General features: G+C 42.6%; 2 protein-coding genes across 2 annotated transcripts in view; one reads left to right on the top strand and one right to left on the bottom strand.

The window, feature by feature from the left end:
* dph5 (diphthamide biosynthesis 5) overlaps positions 1–1,499 on the top strand; it is a 15,154-nt gene extending 13,655 nt beyond the window's left edge. Inside the window, exon 7 of the mRNA XM_087783319.1 lies at positions 1,108–1,499. Within this exon, the coding sequence (XP_087639445.1) occupies positions 1,108–1,340 (233 nt within the window). The 3' untranslated portion in view covers positions 1,341–1,499. The remainder of the gene's footprint in view (positions 1–1,107) is intronic.
* On the bottom strand, positions 1,414–10,781 carry slc30a7 (solute carrier family 30 member 7). Its single transcript, XM_087783317.1, has 11 exons — positions 10,627–10,781; positions 10,354–10,455; positions 8,006–8,119; positions 7,087–7,174; positions 6,883–7,012; positions 5,721–5,915; positions 5,613–5,663; positions 5,134–5,269; positions 2,194–2,284; positions 1,950–2,099; positions 1,414–1,883 (listed from the first exon to the last, which is right to left on the bottom strand). Exons 1-11 carry the CDS (start codon positions 10,704–10,706, stop codon positions 1,836–1,838), a joined length of 1,185 nt encoding a protein of 394 aa, XP_087639443.1. The 5' UTR covers positions 10,707–10,781; the 3' UTR covers positions 1,414–1,835.
* Between the last annotated feature and the right edge of the window lie 4,545 nt (positions 10,782–15,326).

Here is a 15,326-nt window from a genome sequence, read left to right as displayed (position 1 = left end):
AGTGATGTGTTGATGAAGCTTCATGAAACAGTGTCATTATCTTCAGAGTCCACTAGATGGTAGTGATGTGTTGATGAAGCTTCATGAAACAGTGTCATTATCTTCAGAGTCCACTAGATGGTAGTGATGTGTTGATGAAGCTTCGTGAAACAGTGTCATTATCTTCAGAGTCCACTAGATGGCAGTGATGTTTTGATAAAGCTTCATGAAACGGTGTCATCATTATCTTCAGAGTCCACTAGATGGTAGTGATGTGTTGATGAAGCTTCATGAAACAGTGTCATCATTATCTTCAGAGTCCACTAGATGGTAGTGATGTGTTGATGAAGCTTCATGAAACAGTGTCATTATCTTCAGAGTCCACTAGATGGTAGTGATGTGTTGATGAAGCTTCATGAAACAGTGTCATTATCGTCAGAGTCCACTAGATGGTAGTGATGTGTTGATGAAGCTTCATGAAACAGTGTCATTATCTTCAGAGTCCACTAGATGGCGTCTCTGAACTCTTGGTTTTGGACAAGTGTTCTAATGAAACATCATTTTTTAAACTGATGGCGCCACCTACTGACCGCTGAACAACATGGCACTGTTTCATGAAGCTTCATCAACACATCACTATCTGATGACGATAAAGAGGATTATTATGATGGTAAGGATGACAATGATGAAGACGATTTAATGGCGATGATGACGAGAAAGATAATGAAGATATTAAAAATGATAATGAAGAACTTTGGAAGTAAAATAAAACCATTTGTCATTACATTTTCTTTTCATATTATTTTTAAATTATAATTTAATAAATATTTTTCATATATATTTTAATGCTATTATTTTTTACATTCAGATTTCTTGGGAAAGTTTACTTTTTATGCTTAACCAGACATTTTATTATTGAACAGTATCATTAAATAAATGACCATTTAAACAGTAAAAATGATTTAAATTGAACATTTTATTTTTAAATAATTTAAAAAAAAAAGTCAAACTTGAATAAATGAAAATTAACTCAGAACATGATTCAAAGATCGACAAAATAATTGTAATAAAACGACTTAAAGGATGACATTGAATAGAACTACAGTCAGTACTGTGATCTGTGCGCAGGCCTGACCGAGGACACGGTCTGCGTGGGTCTGGCTCGACTCGGCGCCGACGACCAGGTGGTCCGGACCGGCTCGCTGCGACAGCTGGCGTCGCTGGACCTGGGCGCTCCACTGCACTCGCTGGTGGTGAGCGGGCGACTCCACCCTCTGGAGGTCGACATGCTGCGTCTGACGGCGGAGCCCGAGGCGCTCAAGGGTCTGCACGCCATAGACAGCTCCACCTACTGTTCGTGACGCACACCTGCACTCTGACGCGGGAACGCGAGTCGAGGCGACGATCACCAGGACAAAAGAAAAAAAAACAAAAGTCGTTGCGATAATTCTTTATGTGGAATCTTGTTTGAAACATCAGCCCGAATCGTACGTCAACAATTAAAACCTTCATGTCGCCGACGCGCCGATGTCGTCTATAAACCGCGATCGGAAATGTTTATTACACTTGAAGAAAAAAACTGAGTGGTCACGTGGTCGGGTCACATGATTTCAGACCAATCAGCGGCTCAGTCTCCGATTAGGATGAAGGCACTTACCCAGAATGCTCTACAAGAAACTGCGGTGCCACCGGGGGTTAAAAAATACAAAAAAGGGGCGGGGCTGCACGAGTTCATCAGTTCATCTCCCCGCCCTGTGCTGCTGTGACCCCGGGGGTCAGAGGTCACGGGCGGTAGCAGCCGACGAGTGATTGGTCCCAGAATTCCGGAGTGGGAGGGGCGAGGGGAGGCGGGGCTTCTACATGGCGGCCGTGTCGATCTGGACGTACAGCTGTCGGACGCCGGCCTGAGGAGCGAACGCAGGGCGTTAGCCACCGTTAGCGGGGAGCGGCGCGACGGTGCGTTCAGGTACCTGCGTGAAGATGTGGTGCGTCTGGCTGAGGATCCAGCGGGTCTCGGCGTCCGGGGCCACCAGCAGCTTGACGGTGCCGATGTAGACGTCCGTGCACAGGGTCCAGAAGTGGGGCTCCTGCAGGTTGTAGACGCCCTGCAGCTGCTGCACCTGAACGCAACACGGAGGGGGTTTTATTTTTTGGTTAAAAAACGCTGCGTTTTTTCGGGGGGGGGGGCGCCGCAGGGTCAAGGGTCGCACTCACTCGCTGGTAACACTCGGGCAGGGCCTGGTCCAGCGAGGGCGGCGTCCGCTGCATCAGGATCCCGATGGACTCGCGCAGCAGCGGCACCACGCTGAGGAGATAAACAGTTTAGAGATGAAAACGTTCAGCAGAACATGTTCGAACGGGTCCAACGATCCGAAGGAACCAAAGGTTAAAATAATGATTCAATCCTAAAAGGGTCGAGACCAGAGAACCTCTGACATCAACTCTGATACTTTTAAGGGATTTTTTTTTTTTTTCCGCTGGATTTTTGTCGAGCGGCAAATTCTGGCGGCGCTGAGATCAGCCCAGAGGCTCCAGATGTTGCAGCTGCAGTAACTCGACGCCTGCGGTGGATCCGGGCCTCTCGGGCCGACCGCAGGCCCGGATCGCCTCCAAACATGCAGCGGCTCCATCCATCACGGAGAGAGAGAGAGAGAGAGAGGGTTCTGGGAAAACCGGGTCCAGGGTTCCGGGCTCCTCTCCAGTGACACTCGCGGATCCATTCCAGTGGTTTTGGCAGAACCGGTTCAAACTTCTCCGGACCAGAACTTTCCCTTCGGGTCCGTTTCCTTCCGTGAGCCAGTAGACGTTGAAGTGAAGAATCATTTCCACAGCAGAAGATGTTTGTGTAACTTTCATCATCACGACGACTTTCCATGACTCGCTGCGGTCGCTGCTCACGGTCCACGTCGTCACGGAAACATCCTGGCGCGACCCGACGTGACCCACGAGACCTGCTCCAGGTTCTGACCGCAGTTCTAGTTTGGACTCACCGTGAATCAGTGCAATGATGTCATCAGATGCACGTCTCTTTAGGATGCGTCTAAGAATTGTGTCGGATCGTTCCCTGAGACTACAAGTGTGTGTGTGTGTGAGTGAGTGACTACAAGTGTGTTTTAGTGTGTGAGTGTGTGACTACAAGTGTGTTTTAGTGTGTGAGTGAGTGACTACAAGTGTGTTTTAGTGTGTGAGTGACTACAAGTGTGTTTTAGTGTGAGTGTGAGTGACTACAAGTGTGTTTTAGTGTGTGAGTGAGTGACTACACGTGTGTTTTAGTCTGTGAGTGAGTGACTACAAGTGTGTTTTAGTGTGTGAGTGAGTGACTACAAGTGTGTTTTAGTGTGCGAGTGAGTGACTACAAGTGTGTTTAAGAGTGTGTGAGTGAGTGACTACAAGTGTGTTTTAGTGTGTGAGTGAGTGACTACAAGTGTGTTTAAGAGTGTGTGAGTGAGTGACTACAAGTGTGTTTAAGAGTGTGTGAGTGAGTGACTACAAGTGTGTTTAAGAGTGTGTGAGTGAGTGACTACAAGTGTGTTTAAGAGTGTGTGAGTGAGTGACTACAAGTGTGTTTAAGAGTGTGCGAGTGAGTGACTACAAGTGTGTTTAAGAGTGTGTGAGTGAGTGACTACAAGTGTGTTTAAGAGTGTGCGAGTGAGTGACTACAAGTGTGTTTTAGTGTGTGAGTGAGTGACTACAAGTGTGTTTAAGAGTGTGTGAGTGAGTGACTACAAGTGTGTTTAAGAGTGTGTGAGTGAGTGACTACAAGTGTGTTTAAGAGTGTGTGAGTGAGTGACTACAAGTGTGTTTTAGTGTGTGAGTGAGTGACTACAAGTGTGTTTAAGAGTGTGTGAGTGAGTGACTACAAGTGTGTTTTAGTGTGTGAGTGACTACAAGTGTGTTTAAGAGTGTGTGAGTGAGAGTGACTACAAGTGTGTTTTAGTGTGTGAGTGAGTGACTACAAGTGTGTTTTAGTGTGTGAGTGAGTGACTAAAAGTGTGTTTTAGTGCGTGAGTGAGTGACTACACGTGTGTTTTAGTGTGTGAGTGAGTGACTACAAGTGTGTTTTAGTGTGTGAGTGAGTGACTAAAAGTGTGTTTTAGTGTGTGAGTGAGTGACTACACGTGTGTTTTAGTGTGTGAGTGAGTGACTACAAGTGTGTTTTAGTGTGTGAGTGAGTGACTAAAAGTGTGTTTTAGTGCGTGAGTGAGTGACTACACGTGTGTTTTAGTGTGTGAGTGAGTGACTACACGTGTGTTTTAGTGTGTGAGTGAGTGACTACACGTGTGTTTTAGTGTGTGAGTGAGTGACTACAAGTGTGTTTTAGTGTGTGAGTGAGTGACTACAAGTGTGTTTTAGTGTGTGAGTGAGTGACTACAAGTGTGTTTAAGAGTGTGTGAGTGAGTGACTACAAGTGTGTTTTAGTGTGTGAGTGACTACACGTGTGTTTTAGTGTGTGAGTGAGTGACTACAAGTGTGTTTTAGTGTGTGACTACAAGTGTGTTTTAGTGTGCGAGTGTGTGACTACAAGTGTGTGTCTGGGTGAGTGAGTGACAACATGCGTGTGTTTAAGTGTGTGACGATAAATGTGCCTCTGACTACAATTTTAGTGTGTGTGACAATAGGTGTGTTTTAGTGTGTGTGACAATAAGTGTGACTACAAGTGCGTGTGACGAGGAGTGTGTGTTTGTGTGCGTGTATGACTACGAGTGTGTGTGAGATGTTTTAGTGTGTGTGACCAAGAGTGTGCGATGCTCCAAACTCAATCCTGTGCGAGCACAGACGCACAAATACTAGCAAAAAAGCGTCGACACACGCACACACACCGGGTCACGCCCACACATGTGGTCTCAGTCTCTTTCCCCTGTGGTGAGTCGACGCCCTCCTGCCTCGCTCGCCCTCCACTACAGGTCCTAATTTCAGCAGGGCGGACACCCCACACACACACACACACACACACTACCTCGAGGGCTGAGTGTTGGGGTCACAGAGCAGATTAGAACCTCCACAGCCATAATGTTCACAGTGGCGTGTGTGTGTGTGTGTTTATTGGTCGTGTGAGTGGCTTTGACAGGTGGAGATGTTCACACACACATGTTAAAAGTGTTTGTGTGTGTGTGTGTGTGTGTGTGTGTGTGTGTGTGTGTGTGTGTGTGTCACCTGACGCCGATGAGCAGGGAGATCAACATGGAGCAGACGGGGTCGGCGATCATCAGGTTGTAGTTCTGCATCAACAGGGCCGAGATTATGACGCCGATGCTGCCGAGTGTGTCTGCGATGATGTGTAGAAGAACTCCTGCGACACACACACACACACATCAGACACAGTACATGGTGGTCATAATGTTTTGGCTGGTGATTCAACCCTTAAAGCTGTCACAGATCCAGGAAGTTTTGTTCGCCGTGATTAGAGGAAAATGATTGTATGTAAAGGTGAGTGGAGAGAAGTGTTGTGGCGCCCCCTGGCGGCTCTTTCTATGTATGACGCTCAAAGAGAGATTATTTCATGTGTGCACAACAGGCGTGTTTATAATGTGAGTCAGTTTTATGTCCAAGTGTTTGTGCTTTATTGAAGGTACGTACGCAACACAGCTGTGTGTAGGTGTGTGTGTGTGTGTGTGTGTGTGTGTGCGTCTCACCCTGCAGGATCTGTTTACTGGCTCCTTTCCCAGGTGTGATGAGATTGTCACCTGAGGAGACACAAAGTCAGTCGTCTCGTTCCACGTCCTTCAGAAACACTCGCTCACTGTGACAGTGGGGGTCGTCGTGGCTGTGTCCGTGTCCGCCGTGACCTTCGTGCGCGTGACCCTCGTGTCCGTGCCCGCCGTGACTGTGTCCGTGACCTTCGTGGCCGTGACCTTCGTGGCTGTGCCCGTGACCTTGTTTGCTCTGGTGAGTGTGGTTGACGCTGCCGTTGAACAGCGAGTGGCTGTGGCCGTGACCTGAGGACGAGGTCAGAGGTCAGAGAATCAGTAGAAGTAGTATTAGTAGTGGAATTAGTAGTAAAAGTATAAGTAGTAGAAATGTAAAAGTAGTAGGGGAATTAGTAGTAAAAGTATAAGTAGTAGAAATGTAAAAGTAGTAGGGGAATTAGTAGTAAAAGTAGAGATAAAAGAAAGCTAGAAGATAGCCCGCATTTCGGAAACGAGCTGAATTGATAGAAGTTTGAGGAAGTAGAAGCGACACAGAGTTTAGGTCAGAAGAAGACAGGATCTTTCCCAGCATTCACACAATGAATGCTTCCCAGCATTCACACAATAACAAAAACAACAACAAGCGATGGATGAATGAAGAGACATCTGGTTCAAGGACAATATCCCTTGAAAAAGACACAAACGTCCGTAAAATACGTTCAGTGTTTTCTTCACGACGGTGTGAAGTAAAAACATCGTCATCATCAGGATCATCAGGAACATAAGAACGTCTGAAGGAACTCTAGTAAAAAAGTCCATAAGGTGATGACTGGAGAAGCAGCTTCAGGTCACATGAGCTGGAGTCAGCAGTCGTAGACCTCCTTCTAGGGCAGGATCAGAGAACAATAGAATGTGACCGAGTCATCGGGGGCTCAGTCGTAAACCCCGGGAGACCCTCATGTGACCTCGTGTGACCCTCACATGATCAGGGTCCAGGTTCTTGGAGACTTTTCTACAGAGGGATCTCAAGACTGCACTGTACGAGGAGATGATCTCACTTCACTGTCACAACACAAATAAAATATACATTTTATATAGATTAACTTCACAACTATAGTCTAGGATTGATCCATAAATTCCACACGACCTGAAAGATCTCAAACCCTCAGTGAGTCGTAAAGAAACAAACTCCAGAAGACCAGATGGTGCTTGAAGAGACCAACACCAACAACAACACAATTGTACACAAAGTTCACACAAGCGCAGTCGTCGTCACCTTCGTCTCCGTGCGAGTGTCCATGTCCTCCGTGCTGGAACACGAAGATCCCCACCAGGTTGACCAGCAGACCGGCGATGGAGACGGGGAGCAGGCGGTCGTGGTGGACGTCAGGAGGCTCCAGAGCTCTCTGAGGGACACACAACAAACACACAACAGTCAGACACACACACACCGTGACAACACGGGTCAAATGTGCGTCACCTCCACTCCCTCCGAGAAGATGAAGAAGGCCGTGAAGATGAGGAAGAGTCCGTTGACGAAGCCGGCGAGGACCTCTGCCCTCACGTAGCTGAGCCGCAAGAAACATCAAGAGCTAGTTAGGCGCCACCCAGCGGTGGAGAGACGCATTACACGGGGAACATTTGATTTTCTGCTCGAGGTATTAAACCTAATGTAAGTAAGTAAGTAATTTTTATTTGTATAGCGCTTTTCCAGACCAGGGTCACAAAGCGCTTAAACTATCAAAACAATATTCAATAAAGTATATACTTTAAAGATCAAGATAATACTGAGAACAACACAGGAGTTCCAGAAAATCAAGGAAAAGCCTGAACAAATAAAAACGTCTTAAGATGTTTCTTGAAGGAGTCAGTAGATCCATCAAGAGCAAAGAGAGAGAAAGATCGTTCCAAAGGAGCAACAGTCTGGAAGGATTTCTCTCATCTGGTCCTGGACCGTGTTCAGGAACCATCAGTAGATTCTGATCCACAGACCTCAGAGATCACAATCTCTGTTGCGTTCTGCGATTATCTATACATGAGATTAACGAGTGTTTTCTCAACACCCTTGAGGTCAAACCTCTGATCCAGGAGCCACGACGTCTATTGTCTCCGGGCCGGAGCGTCAACGTCGGGTCGGGATTATGAGCGGGTGTGAGGGGTCTCTTCAAATAATCCCTGTTGTGGGAGTAACGTTTGGATTCTCTGATCCTCTACAGTTTTTATATCCTCTCTCTCTCTCACCGGACCGGTTTTTAGGGATCATCGTTCGTCCAAATTAAACCCACAACGGTAAAAACACACACTTGATAGCATCCGTCGCGACAAAGATCTCCGGTGAAAAACTTCAAACTCAAATGTCACGTGCACAGATACGTGCTCATGTCACGTGCACAGCTCACCCGTAGGAGAAGCTGTCGTTGGACCTCCACCTGGAGATGACGGACGCCGCGAGACCTGCCAGCAGAGCCGTGCAGTCGAAGAACATGTGGAAGGAGTCGGAGATGAGACCCAAGCTGGAGACAGAAGCACACGTATGTTCAGGAACGGACACGTTATCAGCGACGCGACCATCAGCTTGGATTTATCAGCAACTGCAGGTACAACGATGACAGTAAAAACATTTGGAAAGAGTTATATATATAAGAAAAACGTCTTTCTAAGGGGTAGGTGTTCTTGATGAATTTAACCCTCAACATCAAACTGAAGTCTTTCATGTCCTCGAGTCACCAGGACTCTTCCCGGAAGATGCTGGTCTAGGTTTACAGTCCCAGATTATAAAAAGGTGAATCATCTGATCCTAATCTCACTATGAAAACACGATGACTTTCAATATCACTTCATTCGTCCACGAACACTCGGCTTGGGTTCGATCACTTCTCGTCGGTGGCAACTTTAGTAGTAGTATTAGTTGTATTACTTGTGGAAGTAGTAGTGGAATTAGTAGTAAAAGTAGTAGTGTTGGTAGTAGAATTATTAGTGGAATTAGGAGTAAAAGTAGTAGTAGAAACGTAAAAGTAGTAGTAGAATAGTAGTAAAAGTCTAAGAAGTATTAGTAGTAGAAACGTAAAAGTAGTAGTAGAATAGTAGTAAAATTAGAAATAGTATTAGAAGTAGTGGAATTAGTAGTAAAAGTATAAGTAGTAGAAATGTAAAAGTAGTAGAATAGTAGTAAAAGTAGAAGTATTATTAGTAGTAAAAGTATATGTAGTATTAGTAGTAGTGGAATTAGTAGTAAAAGTAGAAGTAGTAGAAACATAAAAGTAGTAGTAGAATAGTAGTAAAAGTATAGGTAGTATTAGAAGTAGTAGTGGAACTAGTAGTAAAAGTATAAGTAGTATTAGTAGTAGTGGCATTTGTAGTAGAAGTAGTAGAAACATAAAAGTAGTAGTAGAATAGTAGTAAAAGTAGAAGTAGTATTAGTAGAATTAGTAGTAAAAATATAAGTAGTATTAGTAGTAGTAGTATTAGTAGTAAAACTAGAAGTAGTAAATAGTTATTTTTGAAACCTTTTATTCCAGTGTTGCAGGATCTCTTCAACAACACAGGCGACTTCTTCATGTACATCTTACTTACTTTACTGAGCAACACTCGCAAATATTCTGATCTAATGTGTATTTTATTGCGTGTAAACGCAGTTACAGTTTTGCTCTCGAGTTGTGTATTTCTGAGACACGAAACTGATGTTAAACGACACACAAAAGCAAGTAAATAATGACTATTTCTCTCTGAGGTCCATGAGAAACAGCAACATGACGACACTAAACATAAAAGTTGTTCAATTCTCCGACTGCATTATTGCAAAACTTCTGTATTGCATACGTGTTTTTCCTGTTTCTTTCTCCTGCGAGTCGTGGCCACGGGCCGTTATTTCAAAGAACACAACTTAGATTTTACCTCAAATACAAGTAAGTAAGTAATTTTCATTTGTATAGCCCTTTTCCAGACCAGGGTCACAAAGCACTTTAACAATTAAAACAATATTCAATAAAGTATATACTTTAAAGGGCAAGATAAAACTGATAACACAACAGTGGTCATAATGTTATGGTCCCTCGTATTGACTCCATGTATTAGAATCAGGAACCTTTTTCTTTCTTGCTAGTGGCATTACGTAATAATGTAAAATGAGATAAAAGCGATTAATAAATGTGATGAATTTACAATAAAATGAGAGACATTACCATCAAATTAAACCCTCTCTTGAATAAGAACAATAGAAAAAACAGCTAGAAATGTTTGTCCTTCAGCCATATTGACTATTCAGTGTTTTTTACTTTGATATTCTTTGTGATATTTAGATATTGTTTCGTGTATCGTCTCGTTTCATTATTTTATTCTGTACTGAACAAATCCTGTGTTTTTAAATCAAAGTTACTGATAAATATGACGATCCTGCTACTTTTTATACACGTTTACATGTAAATAATCGCAACAATCGATCAGTTTAAAATCATTAACTCCCATAAACACTTCAATACTTTAATACAGACATACTCTAGTAATTATATGACAATATTTTATGTTATTATGTTAAAATTTGTCTATTTTTTTACGAGCATATTATGAAGTGATTTGCTGACTTGAACCTTTGAGCAAAAAGATAGTCAGAGTAAATACAGCTTTTCATCAGTGCACCTCGGTGACCCGCACACACACACACACACACACACACACACTCGCTCGATCCTAACACATACGTGGCACATCCAGACGCTGACCCGGGCTCGGGAGCTGCTCGCCGGCCTACCTGTTACTCCAGATGCCGTAGGTCAGCTCCACGAAGGCGAAGGAAAGATTGAGACACAGAAAGAAAAAGAGGTTCCTGGAGGTTTTATCCGCGAGTATCGACCTGTGAACACAAACACACACACGGAGGGTCCATTAAAACACACAATGATCCACAACAAGTCAGCGGGACGCCTGCGCCTCCACAGCCGCTCCAGAGGCGCCTGAGAGCGGCTGAGTTCGAGGCGAGCCGCCGGTTAGCATGAAGCTAATGCTGGATGTCAGGCTTTCTCACCGGAACCATCCCGAGAGCTTGACGAGCAGGTTGAGTTTGGCGGGTTTGTACTCGTCGTCTTTGATGGATAAAGGTAACATGTTCACACCTGGACACACACACACACACACACAACTCTCTCCCACACACACACACACACTCCTGAGAGCGTTAGCCGCGGTTAGCTAGCGGCGAACTTCCGCTTTGGTGACGTTTCAAAATAAGGGCGTGGTGAGCGTTATTATTATTTATTTATTTTATTCATTCTTTTTTTATTTCACGTTTATATTTTTCTTCTATGATGGCTTTTATTTATAGTTGTATTTGCGTAAACGTTATTGTTTGCTATATTATTTGGTTATTGTTTTTAATGAGATCAAAAGTAATGTGGCGACAATGAATACATTATAATAAACGTGAAGGTATTTAGTGTTATTTAAAAACAATTACAATAATGTTGCGTAATTAATATAACGTTGAAATAAACTAATTTTCCTTATTAAAAAAAATAATAATGTGGCGACAATTGTTGATTTGAATACATTATAATAAATATTAACGTAGTTACTGTTGTTTAAAAATAATTACAATAATGTTGCGTAATTAATATAACGTTTAAATGAACTCATTTTCCTGATTTAAAAATAATAATAATATGGCGACAATTATTGATTTGAATACATTATAATAAACGTGAACGTGTTTACTGTTATTTAAAAATAATTACAATAATGTTGCGTAATTAATATTGCTTTGAAATAAACTCATTTTCTTGATTTAAAATAATATGGCAACTATAAATACTTGCCATACATAATTGGTAATGTGACCATATTTACTGTTATTAAAAAAAAAGAAGTAATAATGTTACATATTTCTTTATTATACATATATACACACACATATTTCATATTTACAGTTTTTTCTTCGAGAACTTTTATTTTAGTTATTTCTTATAATTTTTTTGTTATTGTGTTATTCAGAAAAAATGATATATTTTGCGTAAACGTTTGTGTTAGTTTATCATTTAGTGTTACTGTAAATACAGAATAGTTATGACGTCATCTCGTACAAACGAGGACGTGTTTTCTGGCGCAAAAGAGTGACACGTCTTGGGTTTGAGGTGGTGTTGACAGCAGGTGGCGCTAGAGACTCGCTGCAGCCCAGTTAAGTGGGTCATAGTTGTTTTTTTGAAACTCATCGCATTCTATCGGTTTCTCAGGAACAAATGAAGTGATTCAAGTCAGTAACACAAATATAATAAACACACGTCATTTACTAAAAGGATAGAATGAATATAAATGATGTAAAAGATAAAAATAAAGATAGTAAAGAAAGTGTCGTAAAGATGTGTTGAAGTGACATCAATATATCGAACTGTTGAGGAAGAATAATATAAACGTAAGCAATCAAACTCATGGTTATCAAAAATGATTATTATCTGGTGAATTAAAGATAAAGATGAAGAAGAAGAAGATGAAGAAGAAGATGAAAAAGAAGTTGAAGATGAAGAAGAAGAAAAAAAGAAGACAGTTATTTTCCACGACTGTAATTCTGTTTGGAAAAAAAATCTGTCAATCATCCATTAAACTGTTTGAAATGCAGACAAACTGTGAATGTTACCATGGCAACCATCAAAGTGTGCTGCCTCATCAGGATCCAGGAGTCTGTATCCTCTTCCTCCTCCTCCTCCTTCTCTTCCTCTTCCTTTTCCTCCTCCTCTTCCTCTTCTTCCTCTTCCTCTTCCTCTTCCTCTTCCTCTTCCTCCTCCTCTTCCTCTTCTTCTTCTTCTTCTTCTTCTTCTTCCTCCTCCTCCTCTTTCTCCTCCTCCTCCTCCTTTTCCTCTTCCTCATCTTCCGCCTCCTCTTCGTCTTCGTCTTCCTCCTCCTCCTCCTCTTCCACTTCCTCTTCCTCCTCTTCCTCATCTTCCGCCTCCTCTTCCTCTTCCACCTTCTCTTCCTCTTCCTCCTCTTCGTCTTCCTCTTCGTCTTCCTCCTCCTCCTCCTCTTCCTCCTTCCCCTCCTCTTCCTCTTCCTCATCTTCCGCCTCCTCTTCGTCTTTGTCTTCGTCTTCCACCTCCTCTTCCTCCTCTTCCTCTTCTTCCGCCTCCTCTTCCTCGTCCTCCTCTTCGTCTTCCTCTTCCTCCTCTTCCGCCTCCTCTTCCTCTTTCTGCTCCTCCTCTTCTGCCTCCCCTTCCTCTTCTTCCTCCTCCTCTTCCTCTTCTTCCTCCTCCTCCTCCTCCACTGCTCCACTTCCCTTGTCACCACACTTGTCATCAATCCGTGGAAGTCTCCACCTCCAAGGGACTCATTATTACTCATAATAATGAGTCATAATGGACTCTCGTAACCTCTCGTTCGTCCAGATTTCAGAGCAGCTTTATAGAGTAATGAGTGAAAAACATGTTCATGATGAGAGAAGAACATTCGCTTCATGTCAGCAGTTGATCATTAGTTAAAAAAAAAGTCCTTCAGATGTTCCTCAACAACGTGATTAATTGAGTTCTGGGTCCGATGAGGTTCTGCTCGTGTCCGGGTCCGGCTGCTGACTCGGCTCCTCCGGGTCATCCAAACAATGAGCTCCATCGTCTCCTCTCGGCGACAGGAAATACCAGCTCAGCTCCGGATCGAAACGACAAGACGCAGCAGATCGTCTCCCCGGCCAGATCGCGGGTCAAAGGTCAACGTTTATCACCGACAGGTTTCCGGCTGACTCTGCACCTCCAGAGCCGAGCGGAGGCCACGGAGGTCTGAGCCCGAGGCCCCGGGACCACCAGGATGAAAGAGAACGATTTGGTCCTGGACGCTCTTTCGCCTCAGGTCTTTCCCATCATTCCTGCTCTTGCGTCATCAGACCTGGACACGCGTGACGAGCACGACAGGAAGTTTGAAAACTTGCAGCCACAGATGGAACTGTATCGCGCTGAGGCGGGAACACATGCATCAGATGAACGAGGAGAGAAAAGTTAAAAGAAGGGATTTTGAAAATGAGGGTCAAAGGTCATGATCACAAAATGAATCCATAAGAAAACAGAATATTGAAATCGACAAACCAGATGAAATGTTTTTAAATAAATCAAATATTCATGTGTAAAACGAAGATTTATTTGCAGAATTACTGAGCTTCTAAATTTCAGCATTAAATTAAAGATTTAGTTAAAAAAAAGACGTTTAAAAGTGTATTTTTATAACCAAAAGTCAAAATATTGACCTAAAATGTAGCAAATGTAAAAAAAAAACAATATAAAAACGATTCAGATCTGAAAGAAAAATCCTTTAAAATAAGATAAAAAAGAAAACATTAAATGTTTAAACACAATTGTATAATTATTTTAAATAAGATTAAAAAAAACTAAAATTCAGTTAAGATATTTGAAGAGATGTTTACAATTATGTGACCAATAATTGATAAAGAAAATAAAACAAGGGTTTTTAAACATTTATGTTTCTTTGGTTTGATTCTGGAAAGTCACATGACAAACACACACACACATATGTATACATACACATACGCATGCACAAACACACATGCACACTTACAAATGCACACACACACGCACAAGCACATACACACACTTACACATGCAGACACACACACACGCATGCACACATACACACATACACACACAGAAATAAATCCTGTGACTAAATTTAAAAACTACTTCCAGACTCTGGATGTAAGAAGAAAAACACGTTTCATCGGAGACAGAAGTTCTAAACAGAAGCAGTCGTGATTAAACTGAGCAAGTCTGGCTCTGTTTGTCTTCACCATGAAGACCATTGGCTCCTCAAGCCGTCGCCATGGGAACGCAGCGTTGGATGGAAGGTGTAAAGTGGAGCAGTGGTCACTTTTTTCCCCCCCACATTCACACCACGCTCCCACACACACACACACACATACGCACACACGCACACACACACACACAGACACACACACACACACACACACACACACACACACACACACACACACACACACACTCCCGAACATACACAAAAAGCAAGTATCAAAATGTTCAGTCATTATGAAGAGGTAACGAACAAACATAAATCACATATTATTTAGTACATGAAGCTATTTTAGAATCAATCATTACACAGACAGAAATGAAACGGAGGTAAAGAAGAGAGTGCAGGCACGGTGGAGAAGACTGAACCAACCTAAATATCAGTTCAAATGATAGTTTTACACAACATTCTAAACTCATGCTCTACTCACTCTCATGGTGATTTATGTTGGATTATTCTCAGAGTAATTGTTCTTTTTAGAGTTATTGACAAACATGTTTGTTCATTTTAATGTAGCGACTGGAGCTCAGTTGTCTTCGTCTTCATCTTCGTCCAAAAAGTCACTTAAAAACAGTATCTCTTGAATATTTACCCAGAGTACGTCCTGTCTGTGTAGCATGTTAGCTTGTGCTACAAACAAACTTAAAATATAGACTTATTCAAGTTTTTTCTGATCAATTCTTCTCATATCGAGGCTTCAATACAAGATGGACGTTACAGACGAGCAATATGGAGGTATTTGGATGTTTTAAGTATATTTTTGGACGAAGACAACTGAGCTCCAGTCGCTACATTAAAATGAACAAACATTTTGGTCAATAACTCTAAAAAAGAACAGATAACTCTAAAAATAATCCCAACATCAGTCGACACGAGGGCGAGTAGAACATGAAGTTTTGATTTCGGGTTAACTGTTAACTGTCACAAAACCTG

Source organism: Callionymus lyra, chromosome 2, assembly GCF_982586985.1.
Source record: "Callionymus lyra chromosome 2, fCalLyr1.hap1.1, whole genome shotgun sequence".
Classification (NCBI taxonomy): Eukaryota; Metazoa; Chordata; class Actinopteri; order Syngnathiformes; family Callionymidae; genus Callionymus; species Callionymus lyra.
Note: the sequence above shows the minus strand (reverse complement) of the source record. Positions and strands in the feature narration are given on the sequence as shown.

Coding starts and splice junctions, on each gene's coding strand:
- slc30a7 (XM_087783317.1), bottom strand. CDS start 10,706: ATGTTACCTTTATCCATCAAAGACGACGAGTACAAACCCGCCAAACTC. Junction 10,456..10,626: donor AAGCTCTCGGGATGGTTCCG/GTGAGAAAGCCT, acceptor TTGTGTTCACAG/GTCGATACTCGCGGATAAAA. Junction 5,664..5,720: donor CGACGACCCCCACTGTCACA/GTGAGCGAGTGT, acceptor GTGTCTCCTCAG/GTGACAATCTCATCACACCT.